Raw genomic sequence first — 23,189 nt, 5'->3', positions numbered from 1 at the left:
ACACTAAAATAACATAAGATGGCAACACCTGTGCATGCAGAACTACATCTGGGCATGCCAGCTGCATCAGGCATAACACTGCAGCACAGACAAATGAAGGGTGTAAAAGCCATATTTACTTGAAAGATTTGAATGACACCAAATTTCGGTGAAGCCACTTTGGAGCGGGTGTCTTTAGGCACATGATGTCCAACTGACCACTAGAGGAGTAGCAAGTGATGGCTGCATCTGGACAGTTGCTCCTGTGCATGGAATGCAAGGTCAGTAACTGGGCATACATGCCTGCATGTACCCGGTTACCGCCTCACATGCTTCTATATATCGAGCACAACCATAGCTCCTTCTGTTGTGACATCCTGTTTCAGATGCTGTCATATGCTCAGTTACAGTCCTCACCTGACCCATCAGCCTGAAAAGCGTGATTGCGTAGCTCTCATTTGCTTTGGTATCATACTTGAGCCAGACAAGGACATATACATACACACACAGAGACATGCGCGCGCGCACACACACACACACACACACACACACAAACAAACACACGTGCTCTTGTGCATCACACTTGTTGCAACAGTAATAACCACTTTCTCCATCAAGTCTGTATCCAGGACCTCAGTTACCTTCCAAAGCCAACCGCATATTGAGCCCATCATATGATACTACCACATGAATCTGCAGCCGCTGGCTGCGAGGATGTTTTGGACTACAAATCCCATCAGCCTATGTACCACAGTCAATGGTGAGTGATCATGGCAGTTTTCATCCAGAACGTCTGGCGAGCCACAGTTTTGCAGACCATTGCATTAGCAGGATAGCGGACATCTCAAAAGCTAGGACACACTCTCAATACCTCAGTGGGCATATCGCAAGGCGGGAACCATCAGGAGTTGGTCTATCCAACTCTTTTCCAAGTCTCATAGCGATGCCCAATGTGTGGACATCCCTATTCCCAGCTCTGGTCTTTGTTGATGGTTCAGACCTTCCACAACCAAAATGGGCTCATAACCCCAGCACCCCAAGAGCAGACACAATCCACATGCAAAAAGAGGGGTGTGGTTCAGGGTAGAAACGCCATATACACTGTATTGTGTGGGTACACAGATAACCATGCGATGATATCCTCCGTGGCTACAAACATACGAAAGAATGCGGAAATATTGCATTATTAGAGACGCAGATATTAGAGAGACTACCAATGTAACCACAAAAAGCACAAATCATGGGAACAAGTGCTTTTTCTGACCTACAAAGCTTCGGCCAAAAAGGACTGACGCGCCCAATTGACACCAGGGTCAGCTATCATCATTCAGAAGAGGGTGGCAGTCCTGGGTTGGGTGAAGATTCTGGCCTTCAACATATTTTCAGCATAGAAAAACAAAATAAAATGTATAACTGTCTCAGACTTTTTGCAATAAGGACCCGCTGCCTCTGCGCTGAAAGACGTGGACCATTTCCATGGAACAGAGGCCAGAGGCAAAAGAAGAAAGAATAGGTGGGTTGACAAATTACACTCTTGTAATTTTCAAGTCCATACTAGACCACCTGCTGGGCCATCCTGGGGCAGAGGGTGGAGTGTCTCCAACAGAGGTCTCAACAACATTCGACTTCTTTTCTCCCAGATCCCAATGAAATAAGGGAGTCCTTGTGTGTTTGTTTGGAAAAAAGCAAACCATAAAGCCGTCGGCTACATTTGATGATGCTCCTGACATACAAGGGCCCCACTTTTCTGCCTAGGTAATATAGGGACCAGAAAACCTATGAGCAAGGAACGTTCTGCAGTCTGCAAGTGTGAGCATCTTCAGGGCTATGACCCTAGGCTCAGCATGCACGGTTCACCTCCAAAGGATCTGGCAAACCTAATAAGAGTCCCATTTGATTGTGACATTAAGGTCGCTTGCTTGGGGCCGCAAGACAGATCAGCAGCAAAAAGAATCCTCGAGTAATTAACCAATGTGGTATCTTCCAATAGTTTACCCTTCAAGAAGAACCTGTATTTAAGATGCATAGACAGACAGGTTTCCTCTGTGCCAGCTGCATGGATAGACATGCTTCAGACACTCAGATAGACACCCCCTATTTAGCAAGTGGCCTACACATCTGACCAGAGCCCCTTTCCAGACTAATTTGCCAAGCAATTGGCATAGATGCATGTCTTTGCTGCAAAGGTTGCCCGCTTACCAGGTCACACTCTCGCACTTGCACTCTCACCTCCCAATTTGACACCCTACTGCACAAACGGTTGCATTAGTCCAACATTAGATCATTTTGCAGTAGCACTGTTCACATTGGCAGGAATAAACTATTAAGAGGACCTTTGATATCGCATGCAAATTCAACAGCAGTGTAAGAAATATTTCATTCGCTGGCACCTTCATAACTCCTTCCTCGCCACCTTCAATGGTCATTTAGCAATATTCCCACTTCGAAATGACCACTGGGTGCAATGGGCGTGTCCAGGATTCTATTGGAAATCTCAAGAGATAAGCATTACGCGTCGAAGTATGGAGAACTTTCATTGGTCAGGGTTTGGGTGCTATACAAAAAACCCTTAATTATATATTTCATGCATTATGTAAACTGTGTAAGCAGGCAACTATGTCTGATATTCCGCCTTGGTGTAACTATATAACCTTGATTATGTAACATTGCTAACGTAACTATGTAACTATGTTTGAAATGTCACCATCTTGTAATGTAATGTTTCACAAGAACAGTGCCGAGGCCTTAGGGTTGTGTGCGCTATATAAATGGCAAAAATAAATAAATTAATAAATAAATAACCAACACCAAGAGTGGTGAAGGAGAATTAAGAGGTGGACTCACGGGTCAGATGGGAAGAGTCAAAGGGATCAAAGGAGAAGGAGAGAATGTTCTCGGCGTAGCTCTTCTTCCAAAGCTTGGTGCCGGTGTCGGCGTTCCAGAGCACGATGTAGTTTGGAGGGTGGACGGCAAGCAGCAAGTCTCGGGAGGCGTCCTGGTTCCACAGCCACTGCATGTCTGTGAAGGAAGCAGGCACAAGGAAGAAGGCAAGGTTAGAGGCAGGACTGCACAGCAAGGAGATCCCAAAGATGCAGGTATCCTGCAGGTATCCTGCAGGCACCCACACAAGCATCCACCAGAGAGGATACATCGCTGTGGGAGATGCCACAGACTCCCAATAATGGTCACCCACTTGCTGTGCATCCATCCCGCCCGCATTTACTTATTGGTATCTGAACAATACCAATACCAATATGCAAAACAATCATTGCCAAAATGAGGATGTCTTTGACTATACACACGCACTTAGCATATTAGTAGTTTTGCAAGACTTTTAAAACATTTCTATAGATTTAAATTTGCCCTGATCCGTTCAAATTAAACTGATATAAGGAAAGCTCCATGCCGTGACAATCTCTGCAAAGTGAATGGCACACAGAGCACCTACAGGCAGTTTGCATGTGGTGTAAATGCAGACAATTGTAGCTCTCTAAGGGCAACTCTGTTGATCAATGAATGTTTTTGTGCACAGTATGCAGGAGAATGGATTCTAAAAGGGTCGTCTGTTGTGTCCAAGTGAGTTTAAGACCAAGAGCTAAACCCATGTTTCATGCGACTTGCGACCGCATAATGCATTATTTGGTGGATCCCTGGGAAAAACAGACCCCCCCCCGCACCCCTCAAACCGAATAGACGGATCCAGAAAATGGGTTGCAGACACTCAAGGTAAGGAATCGACAGTACCTTGGGGGCAGATCCTTGAGAAAGAGTCTGAGCCACAATTGTAATCAAGAGAAACAAAATGGCGGCCACAGCATATTTTGATTTGCTAAGAGGGTCCAGGCATGAAGAAGAGCTGTTCTGCATTTACTGAACTTCGCCTCAGAATCCCAGTGCTCACTGCCTGGAAGTCTCTGCTGTTCACTGTATCCACAACCAACGCGTTCTCTCTGCATGGCCAGCGTGCCCGCTTTGTCATCTTCGTATGAACTTTAGTTCTTCAACAATGTGAAGTGGTTGGCATCATAGCAGGGTCTGGTGGCACTGTGCAGCATGAGCTGCTAGGAAGCAAATAAATGGGCTCTGTATCCTGCTCCGGCGCTGACGTCACCCTGCATTTATTAACTTATGTGAAGATGATTTGTGCATCATCTTGTCTCATCTGGTGCGTGCGCATGATATCAATCAATCAATCCAGCCCACCTCAAACCTCGGTATCCTTCATTAGTACCCGGCGAGGGTCAACCAGAATTTAACAAACATTCTGATTGGCCCTCCCCCGGTCTGTATCTCGCAGAGAATCCCTCGAAGCTTTGCTTCGTTCACGTCCCCGGCAGGGGCTGGGAGGTGTGGCAGCCCCTCAGCCAATGAGGAGGCTTGGAACAGGGTAATGCCTGCTCGCTTCGCTTAGGCCTGTAACTATGGGCCCCGGGGCATTACCTGACTCAGCAATTGCCCTGCAGTTCGGGGCTTATTACTGAATTATAAATCCTGATATTCTAGGATTCAGCCTCCGCTGTTCTTGGGGGATCTCGTTCTGGATATTGTTATTCTTCAGAGAAAAGGCGGAGCTTCCTGGCATTGTGTCCCATTGACATCCCAATGGGGTGGTCCTGCCATTTCACTCCCCCTCGCTGCTAGCCAGGGGGTGTGAAGACCTCGTTGCTTGACACTGCAAACAACATAGCCTCACAAATGTGTTCATCTTTGCACATCCAGTGCACATTTGACCTCTGGCTATCCATCAACCGGTCACAGGACGGATCCCCTAATGTACTCGCAGAGATCAGTCGCTGAACATGCAGTTTTGGGAGCAAATCGCTCTTTGTGTGACAGTGAACACCGCTCCTTGCAAATGGGTGGCTCTAGAATCTGCAGGCTCCCGGCAGTTCCAGAATCCTTTGTGGCACTATAGCCAGTTCCATCCATGCCACCCTAGGAGACAGCCTTTGGTGAGTTGCGCTCTCACCTCATTACCTTTGTCTATCAGGGTGCACGTGAATGCCAGCTGGCAGAGTCTGGTACGCCAGGCACCCAATGATTCAGCTGGCTTTTCGTGCTCATCTAAACTGAAAACATTTTGTAATTCCCATTCCCCAGAAGACTGAAGTGTGACAACATGGCAAACAGAAGGGTCTCACACTTTGGGTCTTCCTAAACAAAATACTTTATTAAGCAGGTGTAACAAAAACAGGGTTTAAAGAATAAAGCAAAGTGTTCAAATGTAAATGATTCAGAAGTCCATCCCTGAGTGAATAACACAAGCTGAAGGTGTACTTCATCTAAAAAGTAAAAAAGGTGCTCCAAAGTATTAAAACCCCTAACGTTTTAACTTGTCTGTCACAACTAATCCTTTAACTTAAAATAAAGGTTTCCTGAATCAAAGGTACCTTGAAATAGTTGTCAGAATAACTAAACCAAATGGTGCAATGAAGACTAAAGTCAAAGCCCCTTAAAGACCTTCCCCTGGGTGAAAAGTATTGAGGGTATGAATATCGAACTTAAAGTCCTTACCTAAATAACAAAAGTACAAGAATTCAAAAGTGGTTTTCTCTGCAGGGCCTCTTAGACGAGAGATCAGCTGGGTCCTGTGCTTTGGTTTTCCATCTCCATCCTTCAAGTGGTCCAACCCTCTCTCTCGGCACGACTGCTCTTCCCTTCAGGAGTCCATCTTCTTTACCTTCCTTCTCCCTCTCTCTTCTTTCACCCCTTAGATCCTCAGGCAACCTGGATTGGAGCCCCTCTCAATCAGGGGACCTTTGCTTTTGCCCCTCTTCTCCTCAGGGTTTCTGCTTCTGTCCTGGTCTCTCTCTACCAGGATCTTAGCAAGGTTGTGTCTTAGCGTCCTCAGCGGCTTCTAAGGCGGGTCAGCTCTTTAACCTTTCTGGCTGTAGGTGTACTCTCCTTCTTCCCCCTGACTTAGTCAGTTTTTGCAGCCTCTCCTCAGGCTTCACAAGCAGGTCAGCTCTTCTAGCCTTTTGGCTTAGGTGGGCTGAAGGGGTCCTCTCCATCTACCTCCTGGGTCAGCTGGTCTCCTTAACCTCTTCTTAGGCTTCTCAGCAGGTCCGCTCTTCCAATTGTTCTGCTTAGGAGGGGGGGGGGCATAGGTACCCTCCTCCTTACCCCTGGGTCCATCAGTTTCCTCCAGACTCTGCAGGCAGACAGTACTCCAGGGTAGTCCACTTGTTCTGGCTTAGGAGGGGATGCAGGGGTACTCTCCTCCTTCCCTCTGGGCCAATCAGTTTCCTCCAGGCTCTGCAGGCAGACAGTAATCCAGGGTAGTCCACTTGTTCTGCTTAGGAGGGGATGCAGGGGTACTCTCCTCCTTCCCCCTTGGTCAATCAGCTTCCTCCAGGTTCTTCGGGCAGGCAGGCAATACTCCAGGGTAGTCCAGGCTCCTTCACCCAGACAGCAATTCCTCCTTCAACATACATCTCCTCTTCATGCAGTTGTGACTGGCGAGAAGTACATGGAACCTGTCCCTGACTGGGACAAGTTCAGGGTGAGCTGGCTCTGCTTGTATAGCCAGACTCCTCCTCATCCTGTTGGATGCTGATTGGAGGAAAGTCTTGCTTATAGGATTAGCTGGCACTGTGTTTCCATTTGGGTCCTCTTCCGTTAGGATCGCTCTTCTGCTTAGCCAGTTGGACTTCTGTTTTAATCATGATTTCACTTTATTTCCTTTATTTATTCTTCTCTGATACTGGGCCTCTGTTTCAATATTATTTGTCCAATCCTTGGGGCTCAGGTTTTTATTTGATTAATTGAGGTACCCCTTACATTACCCCAGGTTCCTCTATGGGGATTTGAACCAGGGTCCTCCCATATGCTCATGGTGTTTCAAACATCCGGGACTTGTCCTGGTGTGGTTGAAGGGAAAGGCTACGGCCTTTCCTCCGAGGTCCTGCAGTGTCTCTCTGCCATCAGCTCTCATCCATTTCCATCCCTTGGAGTGGAACACACCGCCATTACGGATCCTGGTACTCCAGCACGGATATGCTAAGCGGTGGATGCCTCACGTGTCATGAGCGGCGCTAATGCTGCTGCCATCCCGCACCAGCGGTTAGAGCAGCTACCACCACCATGCAGTCCTGGTAAGTCTCTTGTGGGGATCGCGGCACCACGGTTCACTACGGCTGACAGAGTGGCGGTGTTAGAAGATCGTTATCTTGTCGATGGCCCTACCAGTCATGTTCAGAAGAGTCGATTTCTTTGCCACACCATCAGTCGCTCTAGTCACCACAAAGTACACTTCAAGGGCTTCCAACCATAGCACCCATCTACAATCCTAATTTGAGGGAGCCAGACGTCCAAGGGAGGTGTCGACAGTCCTCATAACTGCAATCCGCCATTGCTCTTTGACAGTCAAGCAAACTGTAGAGAGATTAAGCTATGCCCTGGCTCAAACCACAAAAGAACCTTTGAAGCAGAGATGCTGCAATCCCCTGAACGACAGAAGAGTACAGGAAAATGGCAGACAGGCCAAAAAGGTTCTCCACTGGGATTGTTGGTGAACACTGCAGACAGCCAGGCACGGGTCAGCACTATCTGCACATAGCCCAGAGCATGCTGGACCAGCAGGGTGCACTAGCAGGGAGCAGCAATGCTCCAGCCCTGTAAATTCTGTGTGCCTCGTGGTGCCAGAGGCAGCAAATCATCGCATAGACCTTGTGGTGCAAATGTCAAGATCAATTCCTTGCAGCAAGCACCCAAAACCGAAATGCAACGGCACCCATGTTGCCCACTCGCCGCTTTGCCAACGGTTATTAGAATTGTGTGCGGCAAAAGGGTAAAAGGGGGGGGTGGAGGAACTACACACATGGAGGAGCAGGAAAGCCCAACATGAACACACAGATCCTTGCTCCGGTACCGATTCTCCACGCGTTGGCGCCAGACTGAAACCAGGCTACCCATGTTAACGGGTTAGACCCGGGCGGTCGAATGGCGACCTATGGGAACATGGCTGGCTATGTTAACATTTACAGAAGCTTCTAGCAGCTTCATAGCTACGGCCTGGAGTGTGAAGTGGTCCGGACCATCGCCAAAGAGAAGGTAGAAGCCGTGGGAGTTGGGTTCGAATCTCACCTCTTCCAAACCCTTTTTAATTGCCCTTTTTTGCCATTTTATTTTGGTGCATTTGTTTTTCAATCCACACACAGTAAAAGAAAAACAAGAGACAGACAACATGGGGGTCAAGCTTATTTATGCTCTGTACATCAATTAGCTTCAAGGCTTGGTAGCCAATGGGGTTTGCTACGCGCCTGTGCGAGCAGAGGCACAGGTATGCTGTTTGGTTCCGCTCGCTTTCAAGAGTGCCAAGACTTCAAAACCAAAGCACGGCAAGGGACCGAAGGTGAATTTCCATTTCCTTTTTCCAGATTGTGGTTTGATTGAAATGTGGCCTTTCTAAAATGTCTTTAATTCCCATTTTCATAGGCTTGCTTCGGGGCGAGGACGCCCCAGTATTAACTTGCTGCCCAGTACCAACCTAAGGAGTGGCACCCACTCGACTACCAGATTCTAAAAAGCCAGTGCCCATTTGCCGAAGGTCTGAGTCTGCTGCCTGGCGGTTGGCAGGTATGGTCCAATCGGATTCATTCATTGTGTAATGCTTTCTGCGTTCTGTACAGCACAGGTCAGGCAGCCTTTTCACCTTTCCGTGGGGAATATATTGATCATGTGTAATACCCAAAGTTGAACTGCATATTAATAGCTTTGACTGCCACTATGGTTCAGAAGATAGCCGGTGCTTAAGAGCTGGCTGGAGTTCTCCGGGTTCAGATGCCCGGTTTGCCTCCTCCCATTCCGGTGCCATTGTTTATCATGTGGGCCATTCGAGCCACATGCCTGTTTACTGGACACAAAAGCAATTGGATGTGCTTGTATGGTTTCAAATGCTCTTTTGCACATTATGAAATCTGCAAGTCTGTAGGAGAGATGTACTCTGAAAGATTGTTGAAAAACCCAGATAAGACATTTTAGGCTCACCGGAGTTCGTATTCTGCTCCATGTAGACTTCCCTCCATAGAGGAGAAAATGATTATTTTCCTATTCCCTAAAATGTTTCTATGAAGTAGTTTGTATTTTATTTTTGAATAGTCTGAAATTGGGTTACAAGAGGAGTGCACTTTCCAAGTTAGGTCTACAAAACAGGGTACTGTTTAGGTCATGAAAGTCAAGCATTCAGAAATAATTCCAACTTGCTCCATCTAATGCAAGATCTGGGAAGCAATATGATGAAGTGCAGGAATGGGAGACAGAGCACACATTCCCAAGCGTGTGATCCTCGGTAACCCATGGCACCCAAACTGTCAAAACTGCCAGTGCCTAAATAGTTCACTTCTGCAAGGAGGGAGTGGGCAATGCCCGGGTTCAAGGTATTACGTCTGAAAATAATTAAGTGATGAGCTAGAAAGGTCTTAGGCACGGTGTGGTGCTCTCCCTGGAGCCACAGACAACTAGGCGAAATGTGGAAGTTAGTCTAGACCTCAATGCGCTCAAATAAAGATTATTCCTAAATTGCGTCTAATCAGTGTCCATTTGGTTAAATGAACACTGCCCGACCTGCCACTTCGGGATATTACAACATGAAGAAAAAATGTGTCTGAAACGAGATAAAAGCTTAAGCGCCATCAGGAAAATCAAGCTGTACTGTTAATCATTGTGAAAAGCATCCCGAGTCAGTCTGAATACGATTGGCTCATCTGAACAGCCTCTGGTGAAATGTGCACTATAGATGCCGCCATCAGATGTCTGGAGTATGGAATTACAGCGTTGAGTTGCGAGCTCACGCATGGTTACTCATCTCCCCTGGCGGTGGTCTTAGTTCGGTGGTGTTGAGTCTAATGTAATATCCTATAAAAGGCAGGTCGAGCAGTGTGTTTTTAACCACTGATTTTTCCTTTTTCCTTTGATGATTTTGCGTGTTTTTTCCTGTGAAAAAATGTTCTCTTTTTATCATGTCTCTAATTTATCCTATGTTCATTTTTTGTATTCAATATTGCACACCTTTTGTGATATTGGCATTGTTTTTTTGATCAATCTGTTTTGTTACAACTTGCTGCTATTCACAAAAATATGTGTTGAACGGCCCTGATGAAGGCCTTGATTGGCTGAAACACGCGTTGGCTGTTATTGATTGAAATGGCATTTTTGGGCTATTCTTGTTTGATTCCTTTGCTGTTCAGACCTGTCCACGCGGCTTTTATTATATGATTCTCCTATTGTTCACACTTGATATAGAACTATTGACAGTAAACTCTTGCTTGGCCAATAATCGCATTTATTTAACCAACTGAGCAATGATTTGACCCAATGTATGAATAATGAAATGTCGTTTCTGCCATGATGAAATTGAAACACTGAAGCACTTGGTACTGTTTTGCAAAGGGCTCAAAGAGCTACGAACTAAATATTTGGTCACAACTTATAGTGACGAAGAACTGGTGGGCGCGCTTGCATTGCAGTTCCCATAAAAAATTGTCATGGCACTTGCCCTGTTTCTGCAACAGATGGAAAGTAAAATGGCCGAAAAAGACCAAGAAATTTAGGAGAAAGTGTCGGGACGTAACAAGGAAAGTTATGAATCTGGCACCTAACGAAAGATATGTTGCCCAGTCTAGAGTGACCTTGGAAGTAAGAATGAAAAATCAAAGAACTGTGAGAATTTTAAGAAGTTATGTACGTATAATTATGTATTGAGTAAAGTATCAAGTTTTAAGTTTTTCAAAAGTTTGTATAAACTAAATGAAAATAAAAAATATATGAATAATCTTTACAAATATTTTTTGATTTGAGCACATTAAGGTCTAGACTAACTTTCACAATTCACCTAAATATTTCAAACTTGTCAGCCGCCAAGAGTGATTTAGTTGTCAGGGTATGCTCTACCAGAGCTTCCAATTCATTCATTTCAATGGTTCAAATGGGGTCTCAAATGTGTCTGTATCTCAGCCCCCCAAATCTCTTGAAATGGGCCCGACTCAAGAAGCCAAAGGTCCATGGGCCTCATTAAGGTATGAAGTGTTGATGGCTGTACTCAACACAATAGTTTATGAACCAATTAAAGTCCAGACCTTTGCGAGCATTGTGGAGCATTTAGGCATTGGGTATTCAATATTCAAGTCTCGCAATGGCTTGTCGCTCTTAGGATTTCCCTCACGTGGGTCGTCATCTACACCACCACCAGTGAGTGAGCCCAGCCGTGGAAGAGGAGAATTTAGAAGTAGGATGGATAAGCATTAGCAGGTGCAGTACATTTACTGTGTGTGGGGGAGACCCCACTAATCACAGTAGGGTGGAGCGGATTCTGTATTGGAAATCCTGCATGCGTTATTCTGGACACTAACATCCCAATACACTACTGTAGGCACCTGTGTGAGATCGACTCCCTAAGGGTGATGGCAAGCTAACAGTGACCCAGCACAAATCTCCGCTGTTCTCTTCCCACAGGGCTGAAGCTACAAATACAGTAATCTCCCATGCTGGGAAGCCCTGGGAGAGAAATGCCACACTGTGGCGTGAGAATTTACACTTCCCTTGGGCTATGAGGGGTGGTGGAGGAAGGTTTGAGATGTGTTAATGTCACTAGGAAAAGCAAAACTTCAAGGCCCAGAATGCATGACACCTTCCATAAATGCCGTGTCGATATGAATTGTTTATGTGCAGTACAGTAATGGTGTGTGGAGGGCCCATCTCCAAGAATGGCTCGGGCCCCATGTTCACCTTTGAGGGGATAATGGACACAGCTTTCTTCAATAAGTACATTCTCCGATCTCTGGTCCCACTTGCAAAAAGGATCTATCCCAGAACACCTGAAAACGATCAAAGACATGGTCAGTTGTAAGATGCATTGATAGCCAGGGTCTTCATTGGGTTTGGACCCTGCCCGAGTCTTCAGCCCTTGATGCTAATGAAACAATGCGGGCACATATAGCGGGATACATGGAGCAGGTGTGCACACCCAGGAACAAGTCGTGGCATCAACACGTTTTGCTTCGAGGTACTTTCACAATACATTTGCTGTATGACAATCGCCCATGTTAAAAAGTTCCTACAAATGGTCATCAAACTGGGCAGCCAAGAACATGCATTTGTATCATTTCAATACATTAGTACCTGTCCTATGACTTAAAGCAAACATGTGATCGGTTACCAGCATACTCATTGCCATTTTTATTTTGGAGATGTTTGGGCGTGGGGGAAAACAATGGTGTGCATAGGGGGGATATGGCAAGGTCTTTAGCCATTCAAAGCTTTCCACGACCATCAGGGTGGCCAGAGGGGAGGGGTAGCTTCAGAGGATACAGTTATTGTGTTCACCCCAAAAAAGTGTGTGAAAAAACAGATAGTCCAAGTAACAGGGGGTACATATGGGCCTCATTATAAGTTGGGCAGTGCTGTAAAAATGTGGCGGTTATATGATATATGATATTTTATTTATGGCGCGCCTATACACAAATGCTTCAAGGCGCAACGAGGCGGGGGAGGGCAACAAGGGGGGGCAAGACAATGATCTTACTAGGCCCAGTGACATTGAGATTGCACAAGAGTAGGAGAGAGGAAAGGGGACAAGTGCCGGGGGAAGGGGAGGAGGAGCAAGTGCAGGACAGAGGATCTAAACATCAAGAAACAAGAAGTGCTGCCAGCAGGTGGCAGTGCAGGGTTAAGTGCAGAGCAGCAAGTGATAGATAGTGCAGGAAGGGGTAGGGGACGGTAGGGTTACAGATACAGCCCCAAGTGCAGGGTTGCCAGTAGGCAGTGCAGGAGTGCAACTGGGAGGGCAGGGACCTGGGCCAGGTAACCAGTGCAGTATCAGACAGGAGATCAGCAGGGGAGAGGAAGAGAGAAAGCAGAAGCAAAGAGGAAAGTCTTGAGCTGCTTCCGGAACCAGAGATGGTTCTGCTCAAGTTTCAGAGAGGCAGGGAGGCTGTTCCAGAGAGCGGTACCAACTGAAGCGAGAGATCTGCCCCCAGCTCGTTGCTTGGAAAAGTGACTGACCCTCAAGGAGTTGGAGGTGTTGGAGCGAAGAGCTCGATTAGGAAGATACTTCAGAAGAGAAAGCTGGAGATATTTTGGTCCCAGGCCCCAGAAGGCCTTGTGGACAATGCAAAGGGTCTTGAACTTGATCCTTGCAGCCACTGGGAACCAATGGAGAGATTTCAGTGCTGAAGAGATACGATCCCTGGGCTTGAGGCCAAAGACAAGTCTCGCAGTCCTGTGATGAATTAGTTGCAGAGGATGGAGAACAGAGGCGGGCAGATTTAAAAAGAGGCTGTTACAGTAGCCAAGCCTAGAGGGAACCAGAGCCCTAGAAACAGTGAGCTTCTGGGGGAATGAGAGGAAAGGAAGAATACCTCGGAGGAGGTGCAGTTGGTAGTTTGACTCCCTAGAGACGTCGCAGATGTGAGGAGAGAGGGAGCGTGTGGAGTGAAGATAACCCTGAGGTTCTTAGCCTCACAGGTGGGAGCAGGAGGAGGGCCAAGAGCGGCCGGCCAGAGAGTGAAGGGAAAGAGGGGTGCAGGTGTGCCGATGAGGAGGATCTCCGTTTTGCTGGCATTCAGGCTGAGATCATTGGCGGCGCACTACTCCTGGATTGCAGACAAACAATCCGGGATGAGAGAAGGAGAAGAGGCGGCAGTGGGGAGCCTGAAAGCGAGTTGAAGGTCATCCGCATAGCACTGGAAGTTGGAGCAGAGAACAACAATGCCGTGGGCGACAGGTGGCAGGTAATGATTGAGCTACCAGGGAGAAAGGTTAGACCCCTGGGGAACACCGCAAGTGGAGAAAGTGATGGAGGAGAGGAAGGGCCCAAGTTGGACCTCAGAGGGTCAGTCATACCATTACTGCTGCATTACCACACAGCCCAACTAGAGGTTTGGGAGTCAGGTGCAGGAAAAACCTCCAGCAGAAAGCTGGAGGTAATTACGCCATGTTACCGGCCATACTTGGCGGTATTACCACTGGCAGAATTACAGCTGAAATCCCCCATGGAGTCCTAAAAGAGTGGAGTTAAAAGCAGTCACATCAATGTAGGCATTATGCTCAAAGAGTGGAGTTAAGAGCAGTCACATCAATGCAGGCAAGAGCCAGCTTTATGTTCAAAGAGTGGAGTTAAGAGAAGTCACAAGAGCAGTCACATCAATGTAGGCTTTATGCTCAAAGAGTGGAGTTAAGAGCAATCACATCAATGCAGGCTTTATGCTCAAAGAGTGGAGTTAAGAGCACTCACAAGAGCAGTCACATCAATGCAGGCTTTATGCTCAAAGAGTGGAGTTAAGAGAAGTCACAAGAGCAGTCACATCAATGCAGGCTTTATGCTCAAAGAGTGGAGTTAAGAGCAGTCACATCAATGTAGGCTTTATGCTCAAAGAGTGGAGTTAAGAGCCGTCACATCAATGCAGGCAAGAGCCAGCTTTATGCTCAAAGAGTGGAGTTAAGAGCAGTCACATCAATGCAGGCTTAATGCTCAAAGAGTGGAGTTAAGAGAAGTCACAAGCGCAGTCACATCAATGTAGGCTTTATGCTCAAAGAGTGGAGTTAAGAGCAGTCACATCAATGTAGGCTTTATGCTCAAAGAGTGGAGTTAAGAGCAGTCACATCAATGTAGGCTTTATGCTCAAAGAGTGGAGTTAAGAGCCGTCACATCAATGTAGGCTTTATGCTCAAAGAGTGGAGTTAAGAGCAGTCACAAGAGCAGTCACATCAATGCAGGCTTTATGCTCAAAGAGTGGAGTTAAGAGCAGTCACATCAATGTAGGCTTTATGCTCAAAGAGTGGAGTTAAGAGCAGTCACATCAATGTAGGCTTTATGCTCAAAGAGTGGAGTTAAGAGCAGTCACAAGAGCAGTCACATCAATGCAGGCTTTATGCTCAAAGAGTGGAGTTAAGAGCAGTCAGATCAATTCAGGCTTTATGCTCAAAGAGTGGAGTTAAGAGCAGTCACATCAATGCAGGCTTTATGCTCAAAGAGTGGAGTTAAGAGAAGTCACAAGAGCAGTCACATCAATGCAGGCTTTATGCTCAAAGAGTGGAGTTAAGAGCAGTCACATCAATGTAGGCTTTATGCTCAAAGAGTGGAGTTAAGAGCAGTCACATCAATGTAGGCTTTATGCTCAAAGAGTGGAGTTAAGAGCAGTCACATCAATGTAGGCTTTATGCTCAAAGAGTGGAGTTAAGAGCCGTCGCATCAATGTAGGCTTTATGCTCAAAGAGTGGAGTTAAGAGCAATCACATCAATGCAGGCTTTATGCTCAAAGAGTGGAGTTAAGAGCAGTCACATCAATGCAGGCTTTATGCTCAAAGAGTGGAGTTAAGAGCAGTCACATCAATGCAGGCTTTATGCTCAAAGAGTGGAGTTAAGAGCAGTCACATCAATGTAGGCTTTATGCTCAAAGAGTGGAGTTAAGAGCAGTCACATCAATGTAGGCTTTATGCTCAAAGAGTGGAGTTAAGAGCCGTCACATCAATGTAGGCTTTATGCTCAAAGAGTGGAGTTAAGAGCAGTCACAAGAGCAGTCACATCAATGCAGGCTTTATACTCAAAGAGTGGAGTTAAGAGCAGTCACATCAATGTAGGCTTTATGCTCAAAGAGTGGAGTTAAGAGCAGTCACAAGAGCTGTCACATCAATGCAGGCTTTATGCTCAAAGAGAGGAGTTAAGAGCAGTCACATCAATGTAGGCTTTATGCTCAAAGAGTGGAGTTAAGAGCAATCACATCAATGCAGGCTTTATGCTCAAAGAGTGGAGTTAAGAGCAGTCACAAGAGCAGTCACAGCAATGCAGGCTTTATGCTCAAAGAGTGGCGTTAACAGCAGTCACATCAATGCAGGCTTTATGCTCAAAGAGTGGAGTTAAGAGCAGTCACATCAATGTAGGCTTTATGCTCAAAGAGTGGAGTTAAGAGCAGTCACATCAATGTAGGCTTTATGCTCAAAGAGTGGAGTTAAGAGCCGTCACATCAATGTAGGCTTTATGCTCAAAGAGTGGAGTTAAGAGCAGTCACATCAATGTAGGCTTTATGCTCAAAGTGGAGTTAAGAGCAGTCACATCAATGTAGGCTTTATGCTCAAAGAGTGGAGTTAAGAGCCGTCACATCAATGTAGGCTTTATGCTCAAAGAGTGGAGTTAAGAGCAGTCACATCAATGTAGGCTTTATGCTCAAAGAGTGGAGTTAAGAGCAGTCACAAGAGCAGTCACATCAATGCAGGCTTTATGCTCAAAGAGTGGAGTTAAGAGCAGTCACATCAATGTAGGCTTTATGCTCAAAGAGTGGAGTTAAGAGCAGTCACATCAATGTAGGCTTTATGCTCAAAGAGTGGAGTTAAGAGCAGTCACAAGAGCAGTCACATCAATGCGGGCTTTATGCTCAAAGAGTGGAGTTAAGAGCAGTCACATCAATGCAGGCTTTATGCTCAAAGAGTGGAGTTAAGAGAAGTCACAAGAGCCGTCACATCAATGCAGGCTTTATGCTCAAAGAGTGGAGTTAAGAGCAGTCACATCAATGTAGGCTTTATGCTCAAAGAGTGGAGTTAAGAGCAGTCACATCAATGTAGGCTTTATGCTCAAAGAGTGGAGTTAAGAGCCGTCACATCAATGTAGGCTTTATGCTCAAAGAGTGGAGTTAAGAGCAGTCACAGCAATGCAGCCTTTATGCTCAAAGAGTGGAGTTAAGAGCAGTCACAAGAATAGTCACAGCAATGCAGGCTTTATGCTCAAAGAGTGGCGTTAAGAGCAGTCACAGCAATGCAGGCTTTATGCTCAAAGAGTGGCGTTAAGAGCAGTCACATCAATGCAGGCTTTATGCTCAAAGAGTTGAGTTAAGAGCAGTCACATCAATGCAGGCTTTATGCTCAAAGAGTGGAGTTAAGAGCAGTCACATCAACGCAGGCTTTATGCTCAAAGAGTGGAGTTAAGAGCAGTCACATCAACGCAGGCTTTATGCTCAAAGAGTGGCGTTAACAGCAGTCACATCAATGCAGGCTTTATGCTCAAAGAGTGGAGTTAAGAGCAGTCACATCAATGTAGGCTTTATGCTCAAAGAGTGGAGTTAAGAGCAGTCACATCAATGTAGGCTTTATGCTGAAAGAGTGGAGTTAAGAGCCGTCACATCAATGTAGGCTTTATGCTCAAAGAGTGGAGTTAAGAGCAGTCACATCAATGTAGGCTTTATGCTCAAAGTGGAGTTAAGAGCAGTCACATCAATGTAGGCTTTATGCTCAAAGAGTGGAGTTAAGAGCCGTCACATCAATGTAGGCTTTATGCTCAAAGAGTGGAGTTAAGAGCAGTCACATCAATGTAGGCTTTATGCTCAAAGAGTGGAGTTAAGAGCAGTCACAAGAGCAGTCACATCAATGCAGGCTTTATGCTCAAAGAGTGGAGTTAAGAGCAGTCACATCAATGTAGGCTTTATGCTCAAAGAGTGGAGTTAAGAGCAGTCACATCAATGTAGGCTTTATGCTCAAAGAGTGGAGTTAAGAGCAGTCACAAGAGCAGTCACATCAATGCAGGCTTTATGCTCAAAGAGTGGAGTTAAGAGCAGTCACATCAATGCAGGCTTTATGCTCAAAGAGTGGAGTTAAGAGAAGTCACAAGAGCCGTCACATCAATGCAGGCTTTATGCTCAAAGAGTGGAGTTAAGAGCAGTCACATCAATGTAGGCTTTATGCTCAAAGAGTGGAGTTAAGAGCAGTCACATCAATGTAGGCTTTATGCTCAAAGAGTGGAGTTAAGAGCCGTCACATCAATGTAGGCTTTATGCTCAAAGAGTGGAGTTAAGAGCAGTCACAGCAATGCAGCCTTTATGCTCAAAGAGTGGAGTTAAGAGCAGTCACAAGAATAGTCACAGCAATGCAGGCTTTATGCTCAAAGAGTGGCGTTAAGAGCAGTCACATCAATGCAGGCTTTATGCTCAAAGAGTTGAGTTAAGAGCAGTCACATCAATGCAGGCTTTATGCTCAAAGAGTGGAGTTAAGAGCAGTCACATCAATGCAGGCTTTATGCTCAAAGAGTGGAGTTAAGAGCAGTCACAAGAGCAGTCACAGCAATGCAGGCTTTATGCTCAAAGAGTGGCGTTAAGAGCAGTCACATCAATGCAGGCTTTATGCTCAAAGAGTTGAGTTAAGAGCAGTCACATCAATGCAGGCTTTATGCTCAAAGAGTGGAGTTAAGAGCAGTCACATCAACGCAGGCTTTATGCTCAAAGAGTGGAGTTAAGAGCATTAAGAGGCAGATGTGGCCTTACCCTGGATGGGTTTTGAGTGCTCCTGAATCTCGCAGCGGGCCGTCCCGGTCACCACATCCCAGACGATGATCTTCCCACTGGCATCGGCCGAAGCCAGGCGCAGGGAGTAAGGTGAACTAAGGTTGTGGTGGTAGTTCTCCCTCGCCCATTTTACCTGCAGAGGCCCAGAAACGAAGAGTGAGCTTCGGTGACAAAAAGACAAGGCAACGTACAATCACAGACAGAAAATTAGACAGTGCTACCCAATATCCTCGATATTTAAAACATTCAACCACTGCCATCTTAACCTAGACCATATTCCAATTCCCAACAAATCTCTCCCATGCCTGGAATTCAGCCCAAAGCAATAAGTGCAAGGCTGATACATTTCATTACTGAGACTAAAAAGTGCCATGTGAGGCTGCTTCAGAGCACTGGGGTAGTGATCTGGAACCAAAAAATGAAAGCAACATAAAGAAACATATTACTGAAGAAATTGAAAACCGTCATCACCTGAACGATTATTAATGAAATCATAATGTCACATACTGTGCCCACATATTCTATGAGAATATAAGGTGAATCATTTTGTAAAGAAATGCCACTAAAAGGAGCCAAATAAATATTCTCCCCTCCTTTATGTATGCACATTCAAACCAAGCTGGCACAAAGTTACCAGTTAATATAATGCCTCACATCATTGCTAGTTTACACTATTCTATGAACGGGTTCTATAGACAGACATGATAACACTCATCAGTTGTTGAAAATGAATGATCCTGTAGGTCGCTGTTCCACCTCACCCTGGCGTGGTGTATGAAGAGTCGAGACATCATGTTGCATAGGTGCCAATGCCTTACCATCCACAGGGTGGGGTAGAAAGCCTTCCATAACGCCCTTACTTTTCTCAATCGAGCTTTCCGGGCACCCAATGCCTGCGAATTACCCCTTTCCTGCAGGAGCTAGCGTGCTAGATGAGAAGAAGTCAAGCATTCGTACAACAATTCAAAAGGGATGGCTTTTCCTAAATCTCCCAGACTAGATGGATCAATTACCCTTCAAGACACTACTGTGGATAAGGCTGTACAGAGGACATTGTGTGTCATTGGGTTTCACTCTTGCCAATCTTAAACACATCAGTGGGCCTCATTGTGAGTTTGGTGGTATCTCAGCGGTAGATCCAACAAGATACCACCAAACAGAGTTACCATTACTGCCATTTGTTCCGATGTAATTACCGCTGGATTACAAGTGGCAGTATGGCAGTGTTAGTCCCCATTTATGCAGAACATGGGATTTCGGCAGAATTACCACCAAAAAGGCTGTTTTATGGCAGTAAAATGGCAGAATTACCTCCAGCATTTTGCTGGGTGTTTTTTCTCCACTGTACCTCCAACCCAATAGTTCAGTGGTGCGGTAATGCGCCGCTAATGCAGCAACTATGTTACCACTGCATTACCACCATTTTGGCCACACCGCCAAACTCATAATGAGGCCCCAGTGAGTGTGTTAGAAGGTTGAACAAGTCATCTGCAGCATGAGGTCCGTTCTTTCTGCTTTTGAAAAATGGAGACAAAGACGATTTCAGTAATGTCAGAGCCTCGTGCGGTGTTGGGGGAGGCAAATATGCTAACTATTTATAGTGCTCATGCCACGTATTTTCATTGATACTTCCAAGTAAGTCAATTGATCCAAGTCAATTCTCAAATTGACTTGGATCAGTCTCAACAGTGTCCCACTGCCCTCATTAAATTTGCTGTCACGAGTGTACACCATCTATTCTCATCCAAGGAGTTATTCTTCTTATTAAGGAGATTTGTATGCAATCTTATCAATATATAATAGCAATTTGATATTTATATAGCGCTTTGATGCAAAGCACTTTACATAGCACATATTAACACCCTTTATTATTGCAGTTGGTTGTAGATCATTGGTACTTTGGGTTCTAGATTTTTTTAGGCAAGATATTAAATTGCTTTTTGCTTTGAGATATTCGTGATCATGCCAATCGGTCTTTGCTAAGGATAACCTCCTCACTGTTGTATTGGGTTTAGTTACACATGGTCATAATGAAATCATTCTACAGGTTAAATATGTCATGATCTTGTGTATGTGACACCACAAGAACGGATTCATATATGGGTATGACGTTACTGTAAATGATGTGTTGGATAGTCCCCAAATCCATGTCTTCCCATGAAAAGAAAGTGCGTTACTTCGAAGGGTGCCATTATCCTCGTTCCTCGTGTTCATATGGCATTACTAAAGATGATGGGCACTCTCATATATTTGTAAGTTACCAATCCGGGTCCAGTCCCTCACATTCTTATATTGGTTTCCGACCACAAAGGTAGCTGTGGCGGGCCTATCTTGTTGCACTTTGCCATTGCATGCTCGCAATTCTAAGTTCTAAATCATGCAAGCAATTTCAAAAGCATGTTTCGGGAGAGATATTCCATGCCTCCGTCTTATCCTTAATGATATCCCCCACGATGGATACAGGCTTATACTGCAGATTCAAATCAGCTAATAACCAAACATGGTCCGTTCCAGGGCCTGGTGGATAACAATTCTCGATGCCAGCTTTGACCGGTATAACGTTGTTTCATCGCCAGTCATTTTTACGACTGGCTTTTAAACGTGTACAAAATTATGTAATAATGAATGACAATGAAAGAACATAGAACCCATTGACCAGGTTAAAAGTGCATAGAAAACATGAATGCTTCGGTCTATTATAAACATTGATAAGAATTCCTTTATATCTTGGGCTCAAGGTGATATGAACTTCTTGTAGGCCATCTGAACCGGCTGCACAAGCCATTGACCCATATTAATAGACCATCACCGGGTCGGCCGAGATGACTTTCCTTGGCTGGAATACATTAAGATCATAGGCCTGGAATATCGGTTCTCTAGTCATCCAGGTCTCCTGGAAACATTAGCTGATGTACTCCAAAGAAAGTTTCTTTCCAACCGATCAACAGTGGAAGAAGGAAGTATCCATTAGGATATAGAAAGATTAGCTACAGAAGTTTGCTGGAAACGGTTCAAATGTGTTTTGATAAATGAGAAGAGAATGATAGTTCATAAATCGTGAATGCTACCTTGCTGACCTCTGCACGTATAGCTGGACAGGTATAATTAGGGGAAGCTCATGCTAAAAGTGTTTCCTGCAGCATGAATGTCAGGGAAAGCTGAAATGATGACCCAGACTCCAATCAGAAGAAACAGATCATAACTTACCTTGACCACGTTGGCCTTGTGTCGTTCAAGGACCTGCAGAGTCTGAGCAGAGTTGGAATCCACCACCAGGACCAGCGAATGGCAGCCATATGCTATCAGCCCCTGCCAGCCCCTAGGAAAACAACACTCAGGGTGAATATCTTCTGACACGTCATCAACATGCAACATGACATACCATCCCACATACCAGGAGCCCCTTCTCAGCATATCCCCTTGGCATCCAGCAAAGAATTGCAATCGTTCCTCCCTTTATGTTGGCACTTAGCCCACAATGCCGTTCTCACTGCTCTCCACTTCTCTACCCACATACTTCACAGTCCTGAAGCCTTTCCATGGCATATGCATCGAAGGAGAGCAGCCCCAGCCACATCCGTATCCTCAAGCTCCTATGATTTCCTTCTCACCCCAACACCTCTCCTGAGCCGCCGGACTCCCCTCACCATTTCACTGCTCGCTTGCTGGCACTGACCACGGACTGCGACCACCTCGGACTCACACACCTTTCCACTGATATCAGGTTTCCCAGACAGTTCCACTGCACAGCAGCACTTTATCCCACACTCATTACAAGCACTTTATTATGTTTTTCGAAACTAAAAAGCAAGTGCTATTTTCCTGTGAAATAAGAATTCCCCGCCCTTCTTTGTATCACTCACCTACTAGCATCTGTTAGTTACCCCCTACACTAGCTCTCTAAAGCAGTCCCATCTACATAGTCAGCACTGCACAAATCTTGAATAGATAATGAATAAATAAACAGTCTGCACTACCCACAAAGGCACATTCACCTTTCCCCAATACTTCTCCACCTTGAGCCCAAACACTGGACCTGGCAACCACTACCACAGTATTCTCATACTTCCACCCTGCAGACTCCACATTTCTCTATTCATCTCCATTCCCTTGACCACTTCTATACCCAGCTCTACCTCCAACCCTGTACCTGGGCATTCCTTGTTCGCCCTTCAACCCATACCAACCTGTGGAACGTCACCTGAATCACCACCTAGCTTCGAGAAGAAGCACTTTAAAGAGGTGTACATGAGTACAGATGCATAACAGAGCGCTTTTCAGTGGTAACAGAACAGATATATAGCGGGCGGTAGGATACAGTGGGGCCCAGAGGAGGGGGTACAGCTGTACCGGGCGGCGTGGAGTAGAGGATCGGGCGGCATCTAGCGAGTCAGGTGGCGCGAGGGGCGACGTGATGGACTAGGTATTGAGGACGAGAGACTCCTTGAAGAGGCTGTAGCACTACTGTCCCATTACGCATTGTAGAGCACTTTGCTGCCATTAGTGTGGTCTTGTAGCCGGTTACTCTGTGGGACAGCAGTTCGTCATTGCAGCTGCAAAGTCAAGCAGCGCAATTAAAGAAGGACAATCAACATTTGTAGAGAAAGATTAGACAAACTAGGGTTACTATAAAGTATATTTACAATGTTTCTGGTTGAGCTGGACTTGGTGCATGTCTGTGGATCCCTTACGGTGAATGAATGTGTGAGGAGCCTTCTAGTGTCGTGTTTATCTACCAGTAAGCAGCTGACTGCAGCTGTGGGCTCTGCACAAAGTCCAGGGTATTCCAACCACTTCTTTACAAATTAGTGAGGACAACTCGGAGGTGGGTGAGGGGGGTACGGAGGGGATGAAGAAGGGGACCAAAAAAACCTGAAATACACCTGAGAAAGCTCAAGGTGAAAACAAAAGCCAAGTAGCAGACGGTATAGTTCCTGATGTAAGGCG

General features: G+C 45.7%; 1 protein-coding gene across 1 annotated transcript in view; it reads right to left on the bottom strand.

Annotated features, from left to right (window-relative positions):
- Positions 1–23,189, bottom strand: part of WDR11 (WD repeat domain 11) — a 1,001,187-nt gene that overhangs the window by 940,021 nt on the left and 37,977 nt on the right. The window contains exons 2-4 of the mRNA XM_069611952.1: positions 21,450–21,561; positions 18,222–18,375; positions 2,824–2,997 (exon numbers count right to left, since the gene is read on the bottom strand). Coding sequence (XP_069468053.1) covers positions 2,824–2,997; positions 18,222–18,375; positions 21,450–21,561 — 440 coding nt within the window. The remainder of the gene's footprint in view (positions 1–2,823; positions 2,998–18,221; positions 18,376–21,449; positions 21,562–23,189) is intronic.

The sequence above is a fragment of the Ambystoma mexicanum genome, chromosome 8 (assembly GCF_040938575.1).
Source record: "Ambystoma mexicanum isolate Mex_15411 chromosome 8, UKY_AmexF1_1, whole genome shotgun sequence".
NCBI lineage: Eukaryota > Metazoa > Chordata > Amphibia > Caudata > Ambystomatidae > Ambystoma > Ambystoma mexicanum.
Note: the sequence above shows the minus strand (reverse complement) of the source record. Positions and strands in the feature narration are given on the sequence as shown.